At 48.3% G+C, this 26,518-nt stretch overlaps 1 protein-coding gene across 1 annotated transcript in view; it reads left to right on the top strand.

The window, feature by feature from the left end:
- Window positions 1-26,518, top strand: part of LOC119973296 (phosphatidylinositol 4-phosphate 3-kinase C2 domain-containing subunit gamma-like) — a 307,465-nt gene that overhangs the window by 5,745 nt on the left and 275,202 nt on the right. The window contains 2 exon segments of the mRNA XM_038811105.1: window positions 5,947-5,995; window positions 23,439-24,673. Of these exon segments, the coding sequence (XP_038667033.1) occupies window positions 23,507-24,673 (1,167 nt within the window). The 5' untranslated portion in view covers window positions 5,947-5,995; window positions 23,439-23,506.

Raw genomic sequence — 26,518 nt, 5'->3', positions numbered from 1 at the left:
ACCTTCATTTTCAGGAGGTCCACCTTCTGTCTCCAATCGTGGGCCAGTGACGATGGGCAGCTTTTCAATATGGCATCAAGACACAATGGTGGGCTACATGCCATCCAGCCCTTCCCCACCATTGAATCGGGCATAAAACACTCAGGTGCATAAGTAATTGAGTTTGGTTTGGAAGATTTGGTGTGTTTTCCCACCAGCAGCCACAAAGGGGGAACTTTCCATGTTCTCACCTCTGCCACAGGACTAAGTCTGCAAATGGGTGAATTCCGCCCAGTGTTTCACAACATCTCTCAGGTGAATCACGACTCTTTGAACAGCTGGTCCAACTCCATGAAAATTGCCCACAATGGTGCCGGGCACGATGGGTGCGTAGGGAATGGACTCGTGACCCAGATCAACCTGCAGCCCCAAGAGACACTCCTGAAAATTGGAAACCCCAGGAATGGGGATAGGAATCTAGGCACCAGGGTCCCATCTTCCGTTTCACTCCTCCACAGAGTCTCCCTGACTCTATGAAAATTCAGCCCACAGAATGGTTGCAGCGCCAAAGGAGGCCATTGTGCCCATTGTGTCCATGTCAGCTCTCTGCGAGAGCAACCCGTCTCGTCCCACTCCCCCACCTTTTCTGCATGGCCCTGTAACTGCTTTCTATTCATATGGAGTCACAGTGGGTAAAGGGAGAGAAGATACAGATTATCCATGATCAAAGTGAATGGCGGAGCAGGCCCAAGAGCCTGAGACCTGGCCATCTGTCTTCAGATCAGGTTTAGACTTTCTTCTCTTCTGATTTTGGATTCCTCTCACAGCAGAGATTAGATCAAACTGAGGCCAGTAAGAAGGGGGTCTCAGGGCAATAATTAGAAGGAAGATTGAGAAGATCTATTTCACATTGGGGATGTTCTTTTTTCAGGATTTTTGCACTTGATACTTTCGTCATGTTCAGCATTGCGTATTCTCCTGCCAATTTAGGGGATGTGATGACATAGTGGTAGAGACCCAGGGTAATGTTCTAGGGACCCAGGCAGAATTTAAACTCAATAACAAAATCTGGAATTAATTGTCTAATGGTGATCACGAAACCATTTTCGATTGTCATAAAACCCCAGCTGGTTGTCTGACATCCTTCAGTGAACAAAATCTGCTGTCCTTACCCATTCTGGCCTACATGTGACTCCAGACCCACAGAAATGTGCTTGCCTATGAAATGCCCTCTAAAATGGCCGATCAAGCAACTCAGTTGTATTCAACCCCGACAAAGAAAACCAAAAAAAATGGAACGAAACCAAATGGATCACCCGGCATCAAAGTAGACACCAGAAACGACAATGGCAAACGCACGCCCAACCCTATCGACCCTGCAAAGTCCTCCTTATTTAACTTTGGCTTGTGCCAAAATTGGAGAGCTTTCTCACAGATTAATCAAGCAACAGTCTGACAGTCATACTCACGGAATCATACCTTTTAGATAATGTTCCATACACCACCATCACCATCCCTGGGCATGTCCTTTCACCGCCAGCACATGACCTCTGAGCCACCGCTTCTGGTCAGAGGACTACAGCATTCCAATTAAAAGCTGTTTGTGGCCAGCATTCTCAATTTTAAAAATGCACGTTGGGCACCTCTCCCGCAATGGGGAATGCCGCGACCGATTACACTGCGAACCTCCCGACCGTGAGTTGTGACCGACAGTTTGAAAAACCCTGTTCTAAAGGACATAACTGCTAGACTGGGACTGTAGCAGGTGGTGAAGGAACCAGCAACAGGGAAAAAGCAGACTTGACCTTATCCTCGGCACCCGTTCATGACATTATCGGTAGGAGTGACCACCGCACAGTCCTTGTGGAGACAAAGCCCCATCATCACACTGAGGATACTCTCCATTGTGGTGTGTGGCAACCACCATGCTAAATGGGATAGATTCAAAACAGATCCAGCAAATCAAGACTGGGCATCCATGAGATGCTGTGGGCCATCAGCAGCAGCACATTTGTCATCAACCACAATCTGTAACCTTATAGGCTGGCAAATCTCCCACTGTAGCATTACCACCAAGCTCGAGGATCAACCCTGGTTCAAGTACAGGAGGGCATGTCAGCAGCAACATCAGGCATACCGAAAAATGAGGTGTCAGCCTGGAGGAGGAGGTTCCACAAATAACCCCATCCTCAATAAAGGAAGAGCCCAGCACACCATCTCGGTCTCCCCTGGAGTTCTCCAGCATCACAGATGCCAATCATCAGCCAATTTAATTCACACCATGTGATATCAAAAATGGCTGAAGGCACTAGACACTGCGAAGGCTGAGGGCCCTGACAATATTCCAGCAATAGTACTTATCCACCAGAACCTGCTGTGTCCCTAGTTAGGCTGTTCCAGTCCAGCTACAGGACTTGCATTTACCTGATAATGTGGAAAATTGCCCGGGTATGCCCTGTACATAGGAAGCAGGACATATCCAACCTGGCCAATTACTGCTCCACTGTCTACTCCCGATCGTCCATAAAGTGATGGAAGGGGCCATCAACAGAGCTATCAAGTGGCACGCATTCAGCAATAAACTGCTCTTGGATGCCCAGTTTTGGGTTCTGTCAGGAGCACTCATTTTCTGACCTCATTACAACTTGGTTCAAAGAAGGACAAAAGAGCTGAACCCCAGAGCTGAGAGTGACTGGCCTAGCCATCAGTCAGGAAATAAAGAGTAGGAATAAATGGGTCTTTTTCTGAATGGCAGGTACTGATTTGTGGGGTATGGTAGGGATCGGTGCTCGGACCTCAGCTTTTCACAATATATGTCAATGATTTTCATGAGGGAACTAAATTTACTTTCTCCAAATGTGCAGATGACACAAAAGCCAAGCTGGATGGGAGGGTGAACTGTGAGGAGGATTTAGAGATGCTTTAGTTTGATTTGGACGAGTTGAGTGAGTGGGCAAAGGCATGGCAGGTACGGTTATCCACTTTGGTGGCAAAAGTAGGAAGACAGACTATTATATGAATAGCCATAAGTTAGGAGAGGGGAATGTGCAACTGGATATCCTCATACACCAGTCGCTTAAGGTAAGCATTCAGGTTCAGCAGGCGGTAAAGAAGGCAAATGGTATGTTGGCCTTCAAAGCAAAAGGATTCGAGTACAGGAGCAGGGATGCCTTGCTGCAATTAGTTAGGGCCTTGGCGAGTCCACACTTGGAATATTGTGTGCAGTTTTGGTCTCGTTATCTGAGGAAGTAGTTTCTTGCTATAGAGGGAGTGCAGCCAAGGTTTATTTGACTAATTCCTGGGATAGTGGAAATGGCGTATGAGGAGAAATTGAGTCAGTTAGGATTATATCCACTAGAGTTCAGAAGAATGAGGGGGATGGTATAGAAACCTATAAAAGTCTACTAGGGCTAGACAAGGAAGATACAGGAAGGATGTTTCCAATAGTCATGATCATAATGATGATCATAATGTGTGATAGAGAAGGCTCGGAGCGCCAAATGACCTACTCCTGCTCCTATTTTTCATGTTTCTATATTTCTGTGAAGGGAGAATTGACTGAGCCTCAGCAAAACTAAAATCAATGGGAATCAGATAGGAAACCTTCCACCGGTTGGAAGATGATTATGGTGGTTGGAGGTCAATCACCTCGCTACAATGAATCACTGCAGGAGTTCCTTAGAGTAGTGTCCAAGGCCCAACCATCTCCAGCTGCTTCATCAATGACCTTACTTCCATCATAAGGTCAGAAAGATGGATGTCCATTGATAACTATACAATGTTTAGCACCACTCACGACTCCTCGGACACTGAGGCAGTTAATGTCCAAATACAGAAGGACCTGGACATATCCAAGCTTGGGCTGGCAAGTAGCAGGCAACATTTGCATCACACAAGTGCCAGGCAAGGTCCATTTCCAGCAAGAGAGAATCTAACCATCACCCCTTGACATTCAATGGCACCACCATCGCTGAACTCCCCACAATCAATGACCTGGGGGTTACCATTTACCAGAAACTGCACTGGACAAGTCAGATTAATACTGTGGCTAAGGCTGAAGGTCAAAGGCTAGAAATCTTGCAGCATGAGGAATGTGGACTCATTCCCCAAAGCTTGTCCACTATCCACAAGGTACAAGTCAGTAATGTAATGGAATACTCTCCACTTGCCTGGATGAGTGCAGCTCCAACAAAACTGAAGACGTTGACACAATCATGGATAAAGTAACCCGCTTGATTACTACCCCATCCACAAACATTCAATTTCTCCACCGCCAATGCACAGTGGCAGCCATGTGTATCATCTACAAGATGCAATGCAGAAAAGCATCAAGGTTCCTTAGGCAGTACCTTCCAAACCCATGACTGCTACCATCTAGAGGCACAAGGGCAACAGATGCCTGAAAACACCTGGAGATTCATCTCCAAGTCACTCACCATCCTAACTTGGAAATAAATTGCCTTTCCTTCACTGTCGCTGGGTCAGAATCCTGGAACTCCCTCCCTAACAGCACCGTGGGTGTACCTACACCTCAGGGACTGCAATGGTTCAAGAACACAGCTCACCACCACCTTCTGAAGGCAACTAGGGGTGGGCAATAAATCCTTGTCTAGCCAGCGATGCCCCATTCTGTAAAATGAACTTTAAAAAAAAATGACCTTCACTTCCTCGGTCACTCAGCAAAGGGATAATTACAACAAACCCTTGTGTGCCCAGAGCTGCATACAACTCTTTCGCTATGGGCTGACTTCTACAAATAACATAAAATCATAGAATCGCCATAGTGCGGAAGGAGGAAACTTTGCCCATCGAGTCTGCACCGATCCTCTGAAAAAGCACTCTACCCAGGTCCACTCCCCCACCCACCCCACCCTATTCCCACAACCTCACCTGTACATCCCTGGACAGTAGGGGGTAATTTGGCATGGCCAATCCACCTAAGCTGCACACCTTTGGATTGTTGGAGGAAACCGGAGCACCCGGAGGAAACGCACACAGACACGGGAAGAACGTGCAAACTCCACACAGACAGTCACCCAAGGCCGGAATCAAACCCGGGTCCCTGGCGCCATGAGGCAGCAGTTCTAACCACTGTGCCACCCATAATCATCTTAACAGCCTCAATGAAAGAATTGCTGAAAAATTTGAAGTTGTCTACAAATAAAATGTCAATGGTGAATAACATTTTTAAAAGTGCATTCAAAAGCAGACTGTGTAATCCTAAAATATTACTTCACACCAGCAGCAAAATGGTGCGATGTCAGAGTCTGCTGAAGGCAAACAACAGGTGCAGTAATAATGAAATACAAACCCATCGTCACTGCATTCCAGTTTGCTGCATCGGCTGTCAGGTGATGTTTGTGATCTTGGTACGGTAAACACTCTAATCAGCTGAACTTTAAGCTGTAAGCTACTGTAAGATATTGAATGGGGAGCTGTAGTTGTGCAGTTAACCATTCCCATGCAGAAAAGTTGTTTTTCTTGTACGTCCACTCAGTATAGAACTGGTTCCGAGTTCCTGATTAAAGAGTTCTGATTTGATTCAGGGGTCTACCTTGGACTTTCTGGCCCTGCTACTCTCCCCTGACGACTGAGGAATGATTTAGAGCAGGTCAAGCAGAAAAACACTTTCACAACCCTTTGAAGAACGATCAGAACAAAGGAGATTTTAAAAAATGTTTTCCTCTGAGGACTTCTTGCCATTTAATGACGCGGCACTTTCTGGGGAGCGGTTAAATAATTGAGCGACAGAGCATTTTCGATGAGTGAGAAAGCCAACGGCAGCAAGAAACACTCTCGCACTGAGGCCTGTTTGAACTATAATTAATTGAAGCATGGTCCTAATTTGTGTAACAGCCCAACTGGGCTGCTTTCTGTAAGTAAGCATGTCTCTTGTCTGCCATGTCAGGAAAAATATTAAGCTAGTGACAATACATTGGGGACTCAAATGCTTTATTTTCATTGCAGGGCATTATTAGAACATATCTTACTACAAATTACAATTGGGACACGGACGGTAAGATCCTTTTTTTTTCAAAACATGGAATAAGTATTTGAAAAGGGGGATTGGAGTTGATGATCCCAGTTGAGGAGCACAATAATTTCCTGCAAAACTTTTTTATGATGTGAATTCCAGCCTTCTTTATAGCTGAATCTAATTAGGAGTTCTTTCCCCCAACATGGATAGAAATGTTGGAAATGCACAGTGGGTCTGTCACCAAATGGGAAGAATGGGTTAAGAAAGTTGGACAAGCGGTTGGGTTTTTTCGGGTGCGACGAATACCCTTAGAGGCCAAAATGGTGCCTGCACACATTTTCAGGGTGATTCGCGGAGCATTAGCCTGGGCCTCTGGATTGCTAGTCCAGTGACATTACCACTACACCACCATAAAGTAAAGTAAGGGGGGTGCAGGCTATTATTGACTACACACACTTGCAACTCAGCTCTATTCCGGAATTGAAAGAGATTCCGCTCCCTCAAGATTCAGTTGGTGACTGACCACACACAGCATTCATGCAGGTCACTGTTTGCTAACATGTCAGCAGTAATGATGCCTTTATTCTTCAGCAGTCTGCATTTAAGCTGCTGCAACGAACCTGAGGGTGGCTACTGGACCACAGGTTTAGGGCTATCCATTGACAATGCAGCTGATGACTCTGGTGAGCAACACATGCACACCTTGGACAGGACCGGGTCCCAATGGGTCCACTTTCAAATGTGATCGGATGAAATTGGAAATGTGTCAAAAGGTTCAGGGGCAGCTCAATTTCTTGAGGGACCGATGTAGTTGCGGGAAATGCCTGCTCCAAGCACCCGGGCTGGTAATCTGGATGCCTGGCTTATGCCAAAACGTGTAGTGATCGGCTACAAGCAGCAAGGCCCAACGCTGCACCCATGCTGACGCTATCGGAGAGATAGGCCTGTCTTCTCTCAGTAACCTGAGAAGAGACTTGTGGTCTGTTATTATGATAAATCGGCGTCCGTGGACATTGGCGGTATTTCTTCACACCGTAAATCACCGCGAAACCTTCCTCCTCTATCTGGCCGTAATTTTGTCCCATCTCAGATAAGGTCCTCGGGGCAAAGGTGAAGGGGTACTTGGAACTGTTGTCCATTTTGTGTAACAACACTGATCCACTTCCTTACAGTGAAGCATCGCATGTCAATACGATAGGTTTCCCGGGTCAAAACGGATCAAGAAGTCCGAAGACTGCAGAGCTCGTTTCACCACTTCAATGGAATTTCCTGTTGCTCCCTCCCTGTCAACGTTGGTGTTTCCTCAAAAACCAATGCAGTGGAGTCAATGCTGTGGCCAGATTAGGGATGAATCTCCCAAACAGGTTGATGAGACAAAGAAAAGACTTTAGCTCAGAGACATATTTTGGAGCCGAAATTCCACAAATGGCCCTGACCTTCTGTTGGGGGTGTTTAACCCGGTTGCATCCATCCTGAAACCCAAATAGGTTATCTCTGATGCCTGGATGGTACATTTTTCTTTCTAAAAAGACATCCCGCATCACAAAAGTGCTTTAATACTTCTTCTACACATAACATGTGTTCCTCCGGGGTGGTCCTTGTAACCAGCACATCGTCGAGGTGTACCATTACTTTTGGGATCCCCTGGAGGAGGTTTTCCATTGCACGCCGGAGAATGGCCCAGGCTGATGCTACCCCGAATGGCAATCTTGTGTATCGATACAACCGTTTGTGAATGTTTATTGTGGCGTTTCTTTGTACTCCTCATCCAACTCTAGCTGGAGGTAGGCATGGCTATGGTCAAACTTTGAATAGGTCAGTCCTCCTGACAACTTAGCATAAAGGTCTTCAATCCTGGGGCTGGGGTACGTCCACCTGGGCAGCCTGGTTTATCGTCATTTTTCCCACCCATGACAGTCATCGAAGCTTCGGTTTCGACTTCCGTCTTTAAGGGTTTACCATTCATGTTCAAAGTAATCTCGATAGGATCCTTTGTTTTCACTTGGATGGCATTTAAATCAATGCATGAGGTCCCCCTCCTTAGAGCTCCTCTCCACTTCATACAGTTGCTGCGTGGATCACTGCTGCTCCTTTTTTTCTCACAATGCCGTGCCCTTTTTTTCCCGACAAAGTGCTTGGATGTGCTCCCACCGACTGCATCTAAAACATACAAACTCCCAGCAAGGGAGATTCTCCCGGGGATGGGCCGCTTTGCAGCTATCGCAACTCTCGTCAACTCGGGGTTGACGGGCTAACCGGTCCCCTAAGCTCTGATTATCCTGTGGTGATATGCATCACTGTAAATACACAAGGGGTTAATGTAAATACACGTAGACTAGATAAACACTAGAGGGAGCACCAGAGACATCCTGACACACAGACATTCAACGAAAAGTCAGTAAGATAGGACACGACCAATGGGCAGCCAAGACACACACAGAGGTGACACTACCACAAGGGGGCTACCCATATAAAAGGACAGGACACGCATGATCTTTCTCTTTCCAGTGGAGACACTTAGTGAGTACAGACAGGGTTGATTGAAGCACATCACACCCACCACATGGATTGTAGCAGACTGGTTAGTTAGTCTGAGTAGCTATAGCAGGATTAACAGGAGAGTCGAATCCAAGGAGGAGAATTGTTAATAGTTTAACAAATGTGTTAAAGCTATCTCCAAGTCTGAACCTTCCTTTGTCAGAGTGCACATCAAGGAAGTAGCTTATGCTACGTCAAGAGTACAACAAAACATTACCTACGATAGGCATTTTGTCGCACTTTATCTTTGACGAATTGCTGACTCCTGACTTTTTGAGAAAGTTTTCCAGGACCTCTCTCTTCTTGGGGCGCCTTTTCTTCTCCCCTTAATTTTGCAGCACTTTGTTGCAAACAAAGTTTTTACCTCATTGCCAATGTGATGGCTCGTGATATACACTCTGGATACGTATGGTGTAAATCAAAAGGAGTTTATTAATGAAGGTAAAAGGCAGGCACAATATAAGCAGGACTAACTTTGTACAGGTGTTAACTCTGCCCGGCCTCTTCGCTCCCTGGCCCGCGCTGGTGTGCTTTTGGCTTTGCTATTGGTTCTCCCACATGATTGGCTCAGACCCCATCACATACGCCCAAGAGCCCTCCCCCTTAAAGGGGCCACACTACCACACAAATCAAACTTAGAAATGAAATCATGCCATGACACATATAAAAATCAATCCTTGGTGCCTATATTCTGTGTATCTTTGTCTATCTTCATGTTAGTGTTAACCCAGAGGCTAAAGAGCTGATCAACACAGCCGACTTTCACTGGGAGACGCTGCAGATGGTCTGGCAGGACATTCTTGAGCAGCTCTCAGCTTTGGACAGCATCATGTAGGTTGTGGTGAATTTATTATGGCAGCCATTCACCACTGTATTGCATTGTACTATGTTGTTGCCCTTGTGGGCTCCACCTATGGACCATTGTATTGTATTAAACCACATTGTATCATGTTGGTGCCCTTGTGGGCTCCGCCCCTGGCTCCACCCCTTCGGGGGAGGTATATAGAGCTGCTGCCCTGTAGGCGGCTCTCATTGCAGAGCAGTCACAGGCAGGCACAGTTCTAGCTGATCAAAGCCACTGTTCACTTCAATTCTCCGTCTCGTGTGAATTGATGGTCGCATCAATTTAATCAACTACAACATCGCGATGGAAGCGGCCCTCAAACCTGACTGACTGGAATTTGACCCACATGCCGCTGAAGCCAAACGGATTTTTCGCACTGGGTCCGCTGTTTTGAGGCCTACCTCGCCGCCTCCTCCTTGCCCTCCGTCACCAACGAACAAAAGCTGAGCCTCCTCCATGCTCAGGTGAGCCATCGAATCTCCGTGCAAATCGAGGAAGCGACCACATATGCAGACGCGGTTGTGATCCTGAAGCGGCAATACGTGAGGCCGTGAACAAAATGTTTGTGCGGCATCTCCTCACCATTCGCCGCCAACGTCCCGGGGAATCATTGGAGGAGTACCTATGCGACCTGAAAGTACTCACACGAAGCTGCAAATACAAGGCCGTCATGGAACTCGCCATCCGGGATGCCTATGTGGCTGGAGTCCGGTCCAACTATGTCAATCAGCGCCTGCTCGAGAAGGGCACCCTCAACGTAGAAGAGACGGTAAAACTAGCCACCTCCCTAGAAGTAGCGTTTCAGAGCCTCAACGCTTTTCCCTCCGACCACGTGACCCCCTCGTGGACACCCGACCAGAGAGTACCCCAGGCCTGTGCCGCGCGGGTGCCCACCCAACCTGGAGGGCTACCCTGCTATTTCTGCGGCCAGCACCAGCACCCCAGGCAGTTTTGCCCAGCTCGGAAAGCGACCTGTAGAGACTGCAGCAAGAAAGAACACTTTGCCAAAGTTTGCCAGGCCAGGTCGAAGACCTCCAAATCACAGGCCCGACTCTCAGACTCGCAGGCCCGCAGACCCCGCAGCGTGGCTGCGTGCCTGCTGGCTCCGCCCCCTTCGGATGCGTCATCCGCCTCGTGTTGTCCGTGGAGGCAACCATCTTCAACTCCGCACAACACGTGCGACTCATTGGGGCCGCCATTTGGTTGCCATCTTCAACACCGCCCAACACGTGCGTCCAACGGGGGAAGCCATCTTGGGAACACCCCACCACCTCTGACCATGCCGGCTACCCGCAACTTGGCTCGGTCACCCTCGACCAGTCACGCCCAAAGCACCTCAGGAACTCCATGATGACCGTCCGAGTCAATGGGCACGAAACGCCCTGCCTGTTTGACTCCAGGAGCACGGAGAGCTTCGTACACCCAGACACGGTAAGGCGCTGTTCTCTCCAAATCTCCCCCGCATTTCAAACAATTTCCCTCGCTTCCGGATCGCATTCAGTGCAGATCCAGGGGTGCTGTGTCACGAACCTCGCGATACAGGATGCCAAGTATGCAAATTTTAAACTATATGTACTCCCCGATCTCTGCGTTCCTCTCCTGTTGGGACTGGACTTCCAGTGCAACCTCAGGAGCCTGACCCTGAATTTCGGCGGGCCCCTACCCTCTCTCAACATATGTAACCTCGCGACCCTGAAGGTCGACCCTCCCCCGCTCTTCGGGAACCTCACCGCCGACTGTAAACCCGTCGCCACCAGGAGCAGGCGGTACAGTATCCAGGACAGGACTTTTATCAAGTCGGAGGTCCAGCGGCTCTTGAGGGAGGGGATCATCGAGGCCAGTAATAGCCCCTGGAGACCCCAGGTGGTGGTCTTCAGGACCGGGGAAAAGAACCGGATGGTTGTAAATTACAGCCAGACCATAGATCGGTACACGCACCTCGATGCGTACCCCCTCCCCCGGATAGCGGACATAGTGAATCAGACTGCACACTACCGGGTGTTCTCCACGGTAGATCTGAAGTCAGCATACCACCAGCTCGCAATCCACCCGGAGGACCGCCACTACACGGTCTTTGAGGTAGACGGCCACCTCTTCCACTTCCTCCGGGTCCCCTTCGGCGTCACCAACTTCGGTCTTCCAAAGAACGATGGACCGAATGGTGGACCAGTACGGGCTGTGGGCCACATTTCCATACTTGGACAACGTCTTCATCTGCGGTCACGACCACCAGGACCACAACGCCAACCTTCAGAAGTTTCTCCAAACCGCCCGAGCCCTCAACCTCACTTATAACAAGGAGAAATGCGTTTTCCGCACAACCCGACTAGACATCCTTGGCTATGTCGTGGAAAACGGAGACCTAGGGCCCAACCCTGACCGTATGCATCCCGTCCTGCAACTCTCCCTCCCCCACTGCCCCAAGGCCCTAAAAAGATGCCTCGGGTTCTTTTCCTATTATGCCCAGTGGGTCCCCAACTATGCGGACAAAGGCCGCCCACTTTCAAAGCTACCATCTTCAGCCACATCAAGGCAGATATTTCCAAAGCTGCAATGCGCGCGGTGGACAAATCCATCCCCTTCCAGGTGGAGAGAGACGCGTCAGAGTTCGCCCTCGCCATTACCCTTAATCAGGCAGGCAGGCCCGTGGCGATTTTCTCCCGTACCGTCAATGCCTCCGTGATTCGACACTCCTCAGTCGAAAAAGAAGCTCAAGCCGTCGTGGAAGCTGTATGGCATTGGAGGCACTTCCTCGTAGGTAGGAGGTTCACCCTTGTCATCAACCAACGGTCGGTAGCCTTCATGTTCGACAACACACAGCGGAGCAAGATCAAGAACGATAAAATCTTGAGGTGGAGGATCAAACTCTCCACCTATAATTATGATATCGTGTATTGTCCTGGGAAGCTCAGTAAGCCCCCAGATGGCCTGTCCCATGGCACTTGCGCCAGCGAGCAAGATGACTGAATCTGGGCCATCCACAATGACCTCTGTCACCCGGGAGTCACTCGGCTTCTCAACTACATCAAGGCCCACAACCTGCCCTACTCCACCGAGGAGGTCAGAGCCATGACCAGGGACTGCCAAATCTGCGCGGAGTGCAAGCCGCACTTCTATCGACCAGATAAGGCCCACCTGGTGAAGGCATCCCGGCCCTTCGAGCACCTCAGTATCGACTTCAAAGGGCCCCTTCCCTCTACCAACTGCAACGCGTATTTTCTCAACGTCGTTGACGAATACTCCCGCTTCCCCTTTGCAATCCCTTGCCCCAACATGACCGTGGCCACCTTCATTAAGGCCCTACATAGTATCTTCACCTTGTTTGGTTTCCCCACTTACGTCCACAGTGACCGGGGCTCCTCGTTTATGAGCGACGAACTGCATCAGTACCTGCTCGGTAATTGCATCGCCTCGAGCAGGACTACCAGTTACAACCCCCGGGGGAACGGACAGGTGGAGAGGGAGAACGCAATGGTATGGAAGGCCGACCTCCTGGCCCTACGGTCTAGGAGTCTCCCAGTTTCCCACTGCCAGGAGGTGCTCCCTGACGTGCTCCACTCCATTAGGTACCTTCTTTGCACAGCCACGAACGAGACCCCTCATGACCGCCTGCTTGTTTTCCCTAGGAAATCCACCTCCGGGGTCTCGCTTCCAGCCTGGCTGATGACACCGGGGCCTGTACTCCTCAGAAAACACGTGAGGAACCATAAGTCCGATCCCCTGGTCGAGAGGGTCCAACTCCTTCACACCAACCCCCAATATGCCTACGTAGCACACCACGACAGGCGACAAGATACAGTCTCCCTCCGGGACCTGGCACCCGCAGGATCCCCAATGACCATCACCTACCCCCCCCCCAACCTACACCGAACAGCGCCCCCATCCCTACATGGCCTCCACCCCCCTCCATCGCCGACCTACAGGGGTGAAGCTCCAGAAGTCACGCTCCCGGAGTCCACACCCGTGCCCGCATCGACGAGTTCAACAACTGTGTCCGCAGCGAAACCAGAGCTCAGGTGATCGTAGCGCACGATCAGGGCGCTGGACAGATTCAACCTGTGAGCAACTTCACCCCCGCTAGACTTCAGATTTTTTAACAGGGGGTGAATGTGGTGAATGTATTGTGCCAGCCATTCACCACTGTATTGCATTGTATCATGTTGGTGCCCTTGTGGGCTCCGCCCCTTCGGGGGAGGTATATAGATCTGCAGCCTGTAGGCGGCTCTCAGTGCAGAGCAGTCACAGGCAGCCACAGTTCTAGCTGATTAAAGCCACTGTTCACTTCAACTCTTGGTCACGAGTGAATTGATGGTCGCATCATAGGTTTGGGTAATAGTCTGGTTTGGTAGACTGACAGGCAGCAAACACCAAGGTCCTGGCAAATGGGAGGGTGAATGGGGTCTACCTAAGAGAGAATAGCAGTTTGTTCTCTATACTACTGCCACTAAACTGGGGCAGGACCTCAAGCATTTGTTGGAGGACAAATTGCTGATTTGCTTTGGAATGCAAGCCTATTTGAATACTGCTAACCGCAGTCATGATAGCAGCAGTCTGAGTTTGCGTGGCAACAAGCTGATCTTGCCACGACACTAGTGTAAGCTTCAACTTTAGCCCTCAGGAGTGGGTGGCTACTGCTTGCACTACACTGAAAGCTGAGACATTGCCTATCAAATGTTGCCCTAATGCTTGAGTCCACAGATTTGCAAACAGAGTTCACCACCAGTTCAATTTTCTAGAGGAAGGAATCTAAGCTCTGGCGCAGCCCTGTGCCAAGATGCTCCTGAACTCTCCCTGCACCTTGACATTAAATATAGGCTTTCCGGCAGGCTGCCCAATGCACCAAGCATTTCATTGTCCATTCCCATCCGCTTTCTTCTGCATGCTAACCAATCAATGTGCTTGTCTGGGTCCATTGCAATGGAATCCTTCTGCAACTCTCCCTCTATGATGAGATGTGAGAGTCTGGACCCCTACTTTAGCATCACAGCATCGGCAGATCCAACCTCGATGCTATTTCCTATGGGCAGTATTTTCCAGTCCCGCCCACCCTGGGGATTTAAGCCTAAATCATGCGCTGTGCCAGCGTGTTGGTGGCTGCAAGCATGAAATAGAATGACATCTTCATCATCACTATCTGCCAAACCTCCACTGTCTGATCAGATTACACTCCTTGTGTAACCGAAAGGAAAAGGTCACAAGTATAAGATTGCATTGGGAAAGAATGGGGGTTAGGGGTGGGGAACGTGTGAGGTATATGCTTGTACCACCTGTACTACATAAAATCAGAAGAGATTAGGGGAACGTGAGAACAATTGTCGATGGTTTCAGATTTTCCACTGACCATGGCCTCAGCAATGTCTGTGCAGTTGAGGCCATCACCATCTTCTTCATGGAGTTAGGACCTGCATGGACTACTCTCCCCCTTCCTCTGGTTGGATTAATTTCACAAAACCTTGCAGTAAGAGAAAGAGGGGAGTGTATCATGGAGCATGGTGCAATCTATTTGTGTGATGGTTAAATAGGTGGCATTGTGTGCAAGCTGCGAGACGTGCATTTGAGGTTTGCCGCAATGCTAAGTATGTGAGGGTGAGGTGCAGAATATGGTTGTCAACTAGGAGTGCTAAATCATTGGAAGGTGAGTGATTGTGGAGGTGAATTGATCATTGACTGAGGATAGTAGAGTATTTGGTGCAATATAACACTGAAGTTGTGTTCACTGACTCTGACTATTTGTAGGGTGTCATTGAACTTCTTGCAGCATTATATCTATGCCCTCAAGGCTTGACTCCTGACATTAACCTCTGTAATATCTGCTTCCATTGTCCTTGTAATATCTGTCTGGAAGGCCTCCTGGTCCCCTGGAGGTACAAGACATCTTTTCTTCTTTCCACCTCCTCCATTTAGGCCTCCTGTCAACGTCAGAATTCAATGGAATGTGCTGTGTTCCATATTGTGACCACCTTTAATATTTACCCGGTCAGATTCCCTTCCAAACTCCCAGCACCTGCTATAGCTACATTACATCTCCTGTCAAAGAAGTGCAGGCTAACTTTAAGTGATTGTCTTAGTACAAAACCCTGCTGATGTTATGTCCGAGAGTGTTTCAATCTGACTGAACACCCAAAGGCATTAGTTTCTCCCATAATCCTAAACTCTACTGAAGCTCCTCCATTTCCCAGATCTATAGAATCCATAGAATCCTTACAGTGCAGAAGGAGGCCATTTGACCCACCGAGTTTGCACCTACCCTCTGAAAGAGTGCCCCATCTAGGCCCGCTCCCCGCCCTATCGTGGGCAGCATGGTAGCACAGTGGTTAGCACAGTTGCTTCACAGTTCCAGGGTCCCAGGTTCAATTTCCGGCTTGGGCCACTGTCTGTGCGGAGTCTGCACATTCTCCCCGTGTCTGCCTGGGTTTCCTCCGGGTGATCCGGTTTCCTCCCACAGTCCAAAGATGTGCAGGTTAGGCGGATTGGCCAGGATAAATTGCCCTTAGTGTCCAAAAAGGTGAGGTGGAGTTATGGGGATGGGGTGGAGGCGTGGGCTTAAGTAGGGTGCTCATTCCAAGAACTGATGCAGACTCGATGGGCCCAATGACCTCCTTCTGCACTGTAAATTCTATGATTCTATGAATCTATCCCTGCAGCCTCGTAACCCCACCTAACCTGCACATCCTTGGACACAGGGGGGCAATTTTGTTAGCATGGCCAATCCACCTAAAGGGCACATCTTTGAACCATGGGAGGAAACCAGACACACGCAGGAAACCCACGCAGACATGGGGACAGCATGCAGACTCCACACAATCACCCAAGGTTGAAATTGAACCTGGGTCCCTGGCGCTGTGTGGCAGCAGTGCTAAGCACTGTGCCACCCATCGGTCAAATCTAGCCAGTGACTAGCCCATCGTACAGCTTAAGAGACGAGGACCTGGGAATGGTCTTCAGCTCAGCATGGAAAAAACAATAGTTTGCCCAAACTGGCTTCTGCCTTCAGCACTGCATGTCGAGCAGAGCTGTTTCCTGATGATGGCTGCCCCTTTCTCTCTTTCTCTTTCTGTTGCCTCTTCAACGCCTCATCTGGGTCTGACACCTGGAATATATTCACCTTATCAGCATCCTACCATTTCATGACTGTGGGTCCAGGCAATGAAAAATGCTGTTGGTACTGGCTGGATGCTGAAATCATTGAACCGGACAGGCAGCATCAAGTTGGCTTGCTGCCTGCATCACAATCAATGGACATGGGCTTAATCATAGAATTTACAGTGCAGAAGGAGGCCATTCAGCCCATCGAGTCTGCACCGGCTCTTGGAAAGAGCACCCTACCCAAAGTCAACAACTCCACCCTATCCCCATAACCCAGTAACCCCACCCATAACTAAGGGCAATTTTGGACACTAAGGGCAATTTAGCATGGCCAATCCACCTAACCTGCACATCTTTGGACTGTGGGAGGAAACCGGAGCACCCGGAGGAAACCCACGCACACACTGGGAGGATGTGCAGACTCCGCGCAGACAGTGACCCAAGCCGGAATTGAACCTGGGACCCTGGAGCTGTGAAGCGATTGTGCTATCCACAATGCTACCGTGCTGCCCAATCACACGTTGCAATCCCCATGCTTTCTTTTGGCAGCACTGAGTTTCGACCCTATTGACTTTTTGGGTGCAAGCTTTCATTAGAAATAAAAATTGCAAATATGAACCAGGATTGCTCACCAGGTTGGATGCAAAAGGGAAAGTTAAAAATAAATAACAGACAGGCCAACCATAGAGAGAAAGTAGCTGCAACCCTTTTTAATTACAAAATAGATTACAATTTTTTTATCAAGCTTCGGAGAGATCCCTCTTATGCATTTTCACCATTTTTCCTTGTGTATTTTTCTGATAACTAAACACTGCTTCCTTGAGATAATCATTTATGTTGTTGCAGATGCCCATTTTTTACTATTCCATAGTTTTAAGATTAAATCAGCCCACTGACTTCTATGTCTGTTTGACTGTCCGTTTCTGTATATTTTTCTTCACTGTTTTTTTTTGGCAACTCCAATGAGTGGTTGCTTATCTTTCAGTTTTCATTTGAGACAAAGATTTCTCCCTCCAGGCACTAACCTGAATTTTTCTCTTTACAAGTGCTGGCGCTGTGTATTTGTAACCTTTTCTATTTAGGTTCCCTCCTGAAATTTGCCAAAGTTTTCTCTTCAAAACCCAAGAGACAAAGATTGGGAAACTGCCAACATTTAACAAAATACCATTGCCTCCTCGACTCCGTAGCTAAAAGGAAAGACTTCTATTTGTTATTCTTTACATTCTGGAATCTGTTTCCTCCATTTTGTAAAGGCCAACTCAACTTCTATCCTTTAGAAAGAGATGCACACCCACTCACACACACCAATTCCTAAACATGGGATAATGTTACGGTAAAGAGAAAGTGGGATTAGGAATTTTGGACGCGTTCTCAGAGGACCTCGCTCCTTTTGATCAAACCAGGAAGGAGGCAATGCTGGATCTGATGTTGGAGAATGGGGTGGGCCAAGTGTCCTTGGTGGAACATTTGGGTAAGAGTGATTATTGTATCATGAGATTTGGATAATAGTGGAGAAGAGCAAGGAACAACCTACGGTAGAACTTCTAAATTGGGAAAGGGCCAACTTTGATCGAAGAAGGTGGGGGTATCTAGTCAGGGTAAAACAGGACCAAAGACTGACAGGAGAAAAGGTAATTGAATAATGGATTACCTTTTCAGGAGGAGATATTTCAGGTTATAGATTAGGTACAATCCAACAAGGCAATAGGTAAGGGGAACCAAAGGCAGGGTTCCTTGGATGAATATGAGGAACCAAAAAAAAGGTGTATGGTTATTGTGCATTAAAGGGGCAGCACGGTAGCATTGTGGATAGCACAATCGCTTCACAGCTCCAGGGTCCCAGGTTCGATTCCGGCTTGGGTCACTGTCTGTGCGGAGTCTGTACATCCTCCCCGTGTGTGCGTGGGTTTCCTCCGGATGCTCCGGTTTCCTCCCACAGTCCAAAGATGTGCAGGTTAAGTGGATTGGCCATGATAAATTGCCCCTAGTGTCCAACATTGCCCTTACTGTTGGGAGGGGTTACTGGGTTATGGGGATAGGGTGGAGTTGTTGACCTTGGGTAGGGTGCTCTTTCCAAGAGCCGGTGCAGACTCGATGGGCTGAATGGCCTCCTTCTGCACTGTAAATTCTATGATAAACTCATCAAAGGAGAACTAGCTAAACACAAGGGCTGGAATTTTCCAGCTATTTCTGCCGGAAGGATCTTCCAGTCCTACCAATGGCGAATCCCCACCATGGGATTCCCAGCAGCAAGGGTTGCATACAGCAGAAAACCCAGTTGACAGTGGCTGGACCAGACGATCCTGCTGCTGGCCACCTTGCCGCCGCAAAACACTCTGTGAGGGAGCGCGGAAAATCCCAACCGATAAGTTGAAAGGGGAAGCAAAGTGGAATGTAAGACTGGAAAAAGAGAATATGAGAATGAAATAATAATGACAATAATAATCTTTTATTGTCACAAGTATGAAGTATTGTGAAGTTACTGTCACCACATTCCGGCGCATGTTCGGGTAAGCTGGTACGGGAATTGAACTCGCACTGCTGGCCTTGTTCTGCATCACAAACTAGCTGTCCATTGAGCTAAACTGAGCTAAATGTCAGTTAACGCAAAAAGGAACACAAAGATCTTCCAGTAGCATGTTTATAGTTAGCATGCAGTAAGAGGCGGGAAAAAGAGAATGATAAATGCTTAGAGGCACAGGGCAAGATTGGAATGCTTAACGCGTTCTTTGGATCCATGGACAGGATTTTTCATGTCCCCCCCACCGTGTATGTTTCACAGCAGAGCGGGAATGACCGGAAAGTTACAGCCAGTGTTTACTGTGTTTACTAAGGAAGATAATGTGGAAAACGTCTTTACAGAAGTGGAGATAGATTGGAAAAGCTGGAGTTGTTTGCTAGTAAAGAAAGGAGACTTGACCGATGGACAAGATTACGTCGTGTTTAAACAAGATAGACATATAAAATCTGCTCCCATTAGCAGATCACACAAGGACTAGGGGACACAGATTTAAGATTTTGCTTAAAAGGTCAAGTGAGGGAGGTGAGGCGGAATGTTTTTATGACCTGAGACTGTCTTTGAGGGTGGTAGGGACTGAGACGTCAATAATTTCAAAAGGAAATTAGGTGGGCATTTGAGGAAAATAAACTTGCAGGACTAGGGAACTGGAACAGCAGAACAGAACTGACAAGATTGCTCCACAATGAACCAGTGTAGACGTACTAGGCCGAATGGCCCCCTTCTTTGTAGTATTGGCTCTACGACTCTGTAATAGTGACACAATCATGTAATCATACTGTAAGAATTTTGCATTGTTTGAAATGGGCAGGCATTTAAAATATGCTCACAGTTAAAGATAAAGACTGTGTTTGGTTTAAGTGTGTGCACAAACAGCTCGAGTTGGTTTCCCGGCAGATGATGTGCTTATATGTATTCTTCTGGCAGAAATATTTCATTTAAACCTTGCACTGTTCCTTGGCGCAGACCCACATTGATGCATTTTATTTGCCTGTTGCTCTGCATCTTCCCCTTGGAGCTGTTGGTTGGTTCAGCGAAGCGACATTCTCCCTGGGGCCAGCCAGTCGTGCGAGTTTGCTGGTCAAGTGTCAAGCTCCCGAGTTGAACCTGACCACAGTGAGTGGCCAGCCTTTATAAAGCTTCCGAGCCGCAAAGCAAAATCGATTCTGACAAAGCACTGCAGCAATCAGCCCCAGAGACGTTGTGTCATTTTAGTTTAAGGCTCCCACTGTCGGTGACACACGTAGGCAGCAAGCCTGTGCCTGATTGCGGTACATTGATGAGCTGCCAGCATCTGTACTGTTCCCAAAGGAATGCTCATTCCCTTGCGTTGAAGTTGTCTCTGGTGCAGCCCTTTCCTCTGAGATTAACTGAGCGAGACTGCTCCTCTCGATTGCTGCTTCTGTGCGGTCACAGAAGTAATGCTAACAGTGCTGAAGAATGTAAGGAAATGGAAACGAGCAACATAGAATTACAGAGAAACCATGGCACAGAACCAGGCCCCACAGGTTTATGCTCCATGTGAGCCTGCTCCCCCACTCTACTTCAGCAAATAATTCCACTCCTTTCTTCATCAACTTTTTCATTGTTTCCCCTGAAATGTGTCTTTCCTATTCACCCCAACCACTTCCTCGCAGTAAAAGTTCCACGTTTTAACCATTCTCTATGTAAACACATTTCCCCTTAAAATAGGGGGCGGGATTCTCCCATCCCGCGGCAGAGTGTCCACGCCGTCGTAAACGCCATCCCGTTTTACGACGGCGTGAACAGGGCCGCAACCAGGAGTAATTCTGGCCGCTCCAGCTGCCGATCCTGGCATGAACTGTGCGCCGCAGGATCAGCGCATGTGCAGTGGTGCCAGTGCCAATGCTCGCATGCGCAGTGGCCTCCTTCAACGCGTCGGCCCCGACGCAACATGGCGCAGGAGTACAGGGGCCGGCGCGTAGGAAAAGAGGCCGGGGAACAGAGAGTTCAGTCCTCCGATCGGTGGCCCCTGATCGCGGGCCAGGTCGCATCGGAGGCCGCCCCAGGGTCGGAGACCCCCCCCCCACAGGCCTCCACCTGACCCTCGTACGCAGTGTTCCCGTCGGCTGCGAGCAGGTGTGGACGCCATCGGCGGGACTCAGCATTTTAACTGCAGCCACCCGGCCCATCCTGGGCCAAGAATCGGCGGGCTGGCCGCGTAGAGCAGCCCGTGACCGGCGCCTCGCCAAACACGCCGGCGCCAATGGCGCAGGTTCTCCACTCTGCGGAGAAACACGGGCCGGCGTCGGGCGGTGTGTCCCGGTCATGGGGATTCTCCGACCCGGCCTAGGGATGGGAGAATCCCGCCCAGGGTGCTCTTTCCAAGGGCCGGTGCGGACTAGATGGGCCGGATGGCGCCCTTCCACATTATAAATTCTGTGATTCTATGATCCTCAATTCCCTCTTGAAAGGCTTTCATGATCTCACAGATCTTTTTTAGGTCATTCATTGAACCTCAGAGGAGAGTCCCAGCTGTAGTGCGTCAGGTGCACAAGAAAGAACTAGGATCAATGTTTGGTAAACGTCATTGAGCAAAGAGTAGAACGATCTGTGAGAAAAATATAAATTGGTAACCAATATGACAGAGGAAAAGTACATAGTTTTAAAATAACTGATGTAGTGGAAGTGTAGGTTTTAACCTCAAGAAAGTTCGAAAGAGCAGAATGAAAATAGAAAAATCGTTATTTCATTGTGCAAACACAAGGCCCAACCTTTGACTGTGCCACACAAGTGTCATAAATAAACCTTGTTTTCCACATACCATTTATTTTCCTGCCTGAGACCCCCAAATAGGTACTCCTTTCCCACTGATTCACTTCATTGATCCGAATTATATGAGTATCTTGAAAAGGCTCCATAGCAATAAGAGATGTAGCTTCAAACCTTCCAGAGGGCTATCCTGCTGCTTCTCAGTCCTGAAAAATAATGGCCTCGATTTTAACTCCCTCACCAGGCAGACATCAGGCAGGAAGGTAATTAAAATGGAGCAGGAGACTTGTCCAATCCTACCTTCCTCTGATCTGACCAGCTGTAACTTAACTGCATGATTACATCCCCAAGCTCTGCCAGGTATATTGGTGTCCCCTAACCCAGACTGGTAAAATGTCACTGTGTGTCACTGGTCCAGGAAACTCTTCTCCTACACCCCCTCTCCTCTCCTCCTCCCCCCCGCCCCGACTCCCTCACCGCCGCCAACCCCACATGCATTGATGCCTCACTGGGTTAACATCGAGGCCAAACTTTAGATGGGTAATTTAGGGAGATTTAACCTTGATGAAGTGTTGTTGACTATTGGTGCCCAGTTCTCAAGTCATCAATGAACACCTGACCATTAATGACTCCGAACTCTGTGCAGCTGACCCCAGTGTTTCTTTAATGAAAGCAAAACGCTGCAGATGCTGGAAATCTGAAATAAAAACAGAAAATGCTGGGTAAACTCAGCAGGCCTGGCGGCATCTGTGGTGTGGGAAACAGAGTTAACGTTGCTATAGAACCAAAGAAAGGCAGAAATGAAAGGAATTACATAATAGGAGAGGTGGGTGGAGGCGGTGGGGCAGAATAGAAGAACAGAGTTAGATCGTGACAAAGGAAAGATTGACAAAGGTGCCTCTGCAATTTCCACTTCTGATTTTTCAGTTTGAAATGTTGGCCACTGCTGAATAAGGATTGGGGAATGCTCCCTCATTCCGCCAGAAACAAGGCTATGGGCTCAGTGCTGGAAAATGGGATTAGAATACTTCGGTGGCTGTTTTTAACCAGCGCAGACGCGATGGACAGAAGGGCTGTAAAAGTCTTTGACTCTATGATTTCAAAATATAAGCTTGAGCATGAACTAAGATTCACATCGAACGACATCACACTACAGGTCTACCAAGAGGCAGAGCTCATTTTGAATTAATTGCCTTCTGAAAATTTGTGGTGAAAACATAAATAAAAGTATTGTACATTGAATATGCAGTTTATTTATAGATACAAGGTTCAAAAAGATTTCCTGAATCCCAATTAACTAATCGTGCAACTGATCTACTTTGAGAAGTAGGATTACACATTATAGTATGAAGCAGCACGGTAGCACAAGTGATTAGCACTGCGGCTTCACAGCTCCAGGGTCCCAGGTTCGATGCCCTGCTGGGTCACTGTCTGTGCAGAGTCTGCATGTTCTTCCCGTGTGTGTGTGGGTTTCCTCCGGGTGCTCCGGTTTCCTCCCACAGTCCAAAGATGTACGGGTTAGGTGGATTGGCCATGATAAATTGCCCTTAGTGACCAGAAAAACGTTAGGAGGGGTTATTGGGTTACTGGGATACGGTGGAAGTGAGGGCTTAAGTGGGTTGGTGCAGAGTTGATGGGCCTAATGGCCTCCTTCTGCACTGTATGTTCTATGTTCATCTTGGTGCAATCTATTGCATGGCTAGGCACTTGTACTCGTAAATGTTATTCAACAGGATTTGTTCACACAATTTCTTATTTTGTAGGTTATTTGGATTGGGTCGGGATGTTCATATTTCTAAGGAAGGAACAGCAAAGATAAAACATCGGAAGGATGGAATTACCAGCCGATGGATCTTCTCCAGTTCATCAGCAGTATCCTGTTTTTGATCCCTCAATACATGTCCCATATGGTTGGCAAGCAAATTGCATGGAATTGGGAAATGGCAGTGCCACTAATGACCTAACATTGATGCCCAGTTCTGTGCAGTTCCAAGGGACAATGTCGACTGCTAATCCAGTGAATTCAATGGCTGCTTACCAAATGCCTTGTTCAACTTACACACAACCCTTTCCTGATTGCCAACTGCTCCATAACAAAAATGGAATGGGTAGGACTAGATCCAAGAGTTGGCACCCTAGCCTGGTGAACCAGGAAATCCAGTCATCAGTTGGCTATTCAAAAGCCCAGGTGGAAAGCTCTCCTGGTTGGAACCTTGCTTCAACCCAAACTTCATTTGACGAAGATTTATTCAGCTTTCAGAAATACCCTGAAGTGAAATACCCCAGTGGGAATGTACCAGAACCTCTGCAAGAATCAGGGTGGGTAGAGGCACCGCATACCAACCGAGTCCCATATCCAGTCAATCCTGAACAAATGTTTCGTGGATATTCATTTGATTCAAGTCACAATATGCCTACTCCAACTTCACCTCCCTTGCAGAAGGGATATAGCTTGATGAACATTGGGTGGTCTTCATATGACCAACCAGTAATGCCCAGTGTGGCAGAGTCTTGCCAAGTCTCATCAGATCTGAATCCTAAGATGATGTGCTTGAACAGTGACCCAGAATACTTGGGAACTGGTTATCAAGAAGTGTCCAGTCTGCAATTTCAGGATGACATTCCTGCAAGCTCCAACTCACCTCATCCTTCATACCCAGCCTTTAAAATGGGTGTAAGTCAAGAATCTGAATATCAGTTTACACAAACAGGAGTGGCTGAAAAGGCTTCCAGCTCTCTGAATTTGCCAATGCAAGCAATAGGTTTTGAGGCAATGGAAGCATTCGACACAGGCCTTACGAATCAATACTCTTTTGATGCACCCTTCCCGAATCCACCAAATACTTGTGAACCAATCACATGGAATCCACAATCACAGCTGTTACTATCATCATCGTCGACAAATCGGTGCCCTCAGCCAGATGTTTGGGGGGAAATCCCAGCCTCCGATTTGCCCACCTCTGACCATGGGGTGTCATTTCAACCTTCTAATAACAACGTAAGTAATACATTATGGAAAAGGAAATTTGTCAGCCGACAACCAATAAGTGCATTTTTAAAATGGTGTTAGCATTCTGCATTGTCATTAGCTTTCTACATTGGCAAAGAGATTTTGTTTGTTCTGAATTTCGGTACAATTTAAACAACTTAATTGTTCAGCTAAAATTTTCCTAATTCCAACGATGTGACAAAGGTTTGTTCTGGACATTGATGTGTATGTAGATAGAGATAGAGGAAGAGAGTTAGAAGGGTGCAGAGTGAGCAGTAACAAGATCAAAAGAGAGAGAACGAGGTAGAGAGAGGAAAGAATGAGAGAGGTACGGAGGAAGGAACAGATAGAAAAAATGAGGGGTAGATAAGATGGGGTTCGTCAGATAGACAGAGAAAGTTGTGATAAGATAGAGAGGTAGGAAGAGAAAGAAATAGAGAGAGAGGGAGAGAGAGAACATAAGGATAGAAAAAGAGGTGCAGAAGTGAGAGAAAAGAAAACATTTCCTGCTATTTTATTTCAGATTATGTAGAAACAGGAGTAGGCCATTCAGCCCATCAAGTCTGCTCCACCATTCAATACGATCATGGCTGATAGGATACTTCAATGCCTTTTCCCCACAGTATCCCCATTAGCCTTTCAGTCATTTTTCATCAGAAATCTATCAATTTCTACCTTAAACATACACAATGACTGTGCTTTCACAGGCCTGTAGGGTAGAGAATTCTAAAGATTCACAACCCTCTGTGTAAAGACATTTCTCCTCACCTCAGGAAGGAAAATTAGGCTTTCCCCTTATTTTGAAATTGTTCCAGACTCCCCAACAAAGGTAGGTTTCAATGAGGTTACTTATTCTTTGAAACTCCAGAGAATGCAGCCCCACTTTACCCAATCTCCCTTCAACAAAGTTGTGTAATATTCCATGAATCCCATGGGGAGATCAATTAGCAGTCCCGGCTGGGGTGTTGGCTCCTGGGTGACAGGGGTTATCCACCGCAGTTGTGGCTGACGCAGAGACCTGCTACAACAACGGTCATGCCTTTACCAAGGGTGTGATCGAGCAGTGATGCGGCTTCCTGAAGATACTGCTGTGGCTGTGTCAGGTGTCGGGGCCTGGGACACTAGAAGGGCCCGCCCCATCACCAGCAACTCCTGCAAGACACAAGACAAGATGCATGATTAGACCACAGTCCGGGGGGGATGGGGATGGGGGAGGGGGGGTGGTAGTGGGGGCGGTGGTGGTGGTGATGGAGCAGGGGTGTGGGGATGGTGTTGGGGTGGGGTGACACATGTATCATGAGCAACTGCAACTCAGTGGGGTCGACCTCCATCCCAATGACCGCCCTTTCCTCAGGCCTGCTGACCATGTCCAGGGTCCTTTGCACTGCTGTGGTGAGAGGCTGCCGGTCCGGCGGTCCCCTCCAGTCTTCTTCCGCTCCAGGCGGTTATGGGCGGCCTTTCCTGGTTGGGGGAGGGGGGGGGGGGGGGGGGGGAGGTGGAAGCAGAAAACACATGCAGCCCAGAGGGTAGGTAGCTGGTGGCTTCAGTGGCCAGGGCACCTGGTCATGGCGTCTGATATGTGTGCCGGCATGTGGTGCAGGGTGAGGTTTGACTGCCCTCCAGGTGGGGTGGGTGGAGTAGTGTTACAGGTATGTCAGACAGGGGGTTGGTGCTTGGGGCACAGTGGTGCCTACTCACCCTGGCTGCCCTGAGGAAGTTACACAGTTTCTTCCGACACTGCTGGTCAGTTCGGAGAGTGTTGCTCACGGCACTGAAACCTGGGCCCAGGCACGACGAACGGCAGCGGCTGGTAGCCTCCTTCCTCGCCTGGAGTACAGGGTCGCCCGCCTCAGA

This window comes from Scyliorhinus canicula, chromosome 11, assembly GCF_902713615.1.
Source record: "Scyliorhinus canicula chromosome 11, sScyCan1.1, whole genome shotgun sequence".
Taxonomy (NCBI): Eukaryota; Metazoa; Chordata; class Chondrichthyes; order Carcharhiniformes; family Scyliorhinidae; genus Scyliorhinus; species Scyliorhinus canicula.
Note: the sequence above shows the minus strand (reverse complement) of the source record. Positions and strands in the feature narration are given on the sequence as shown.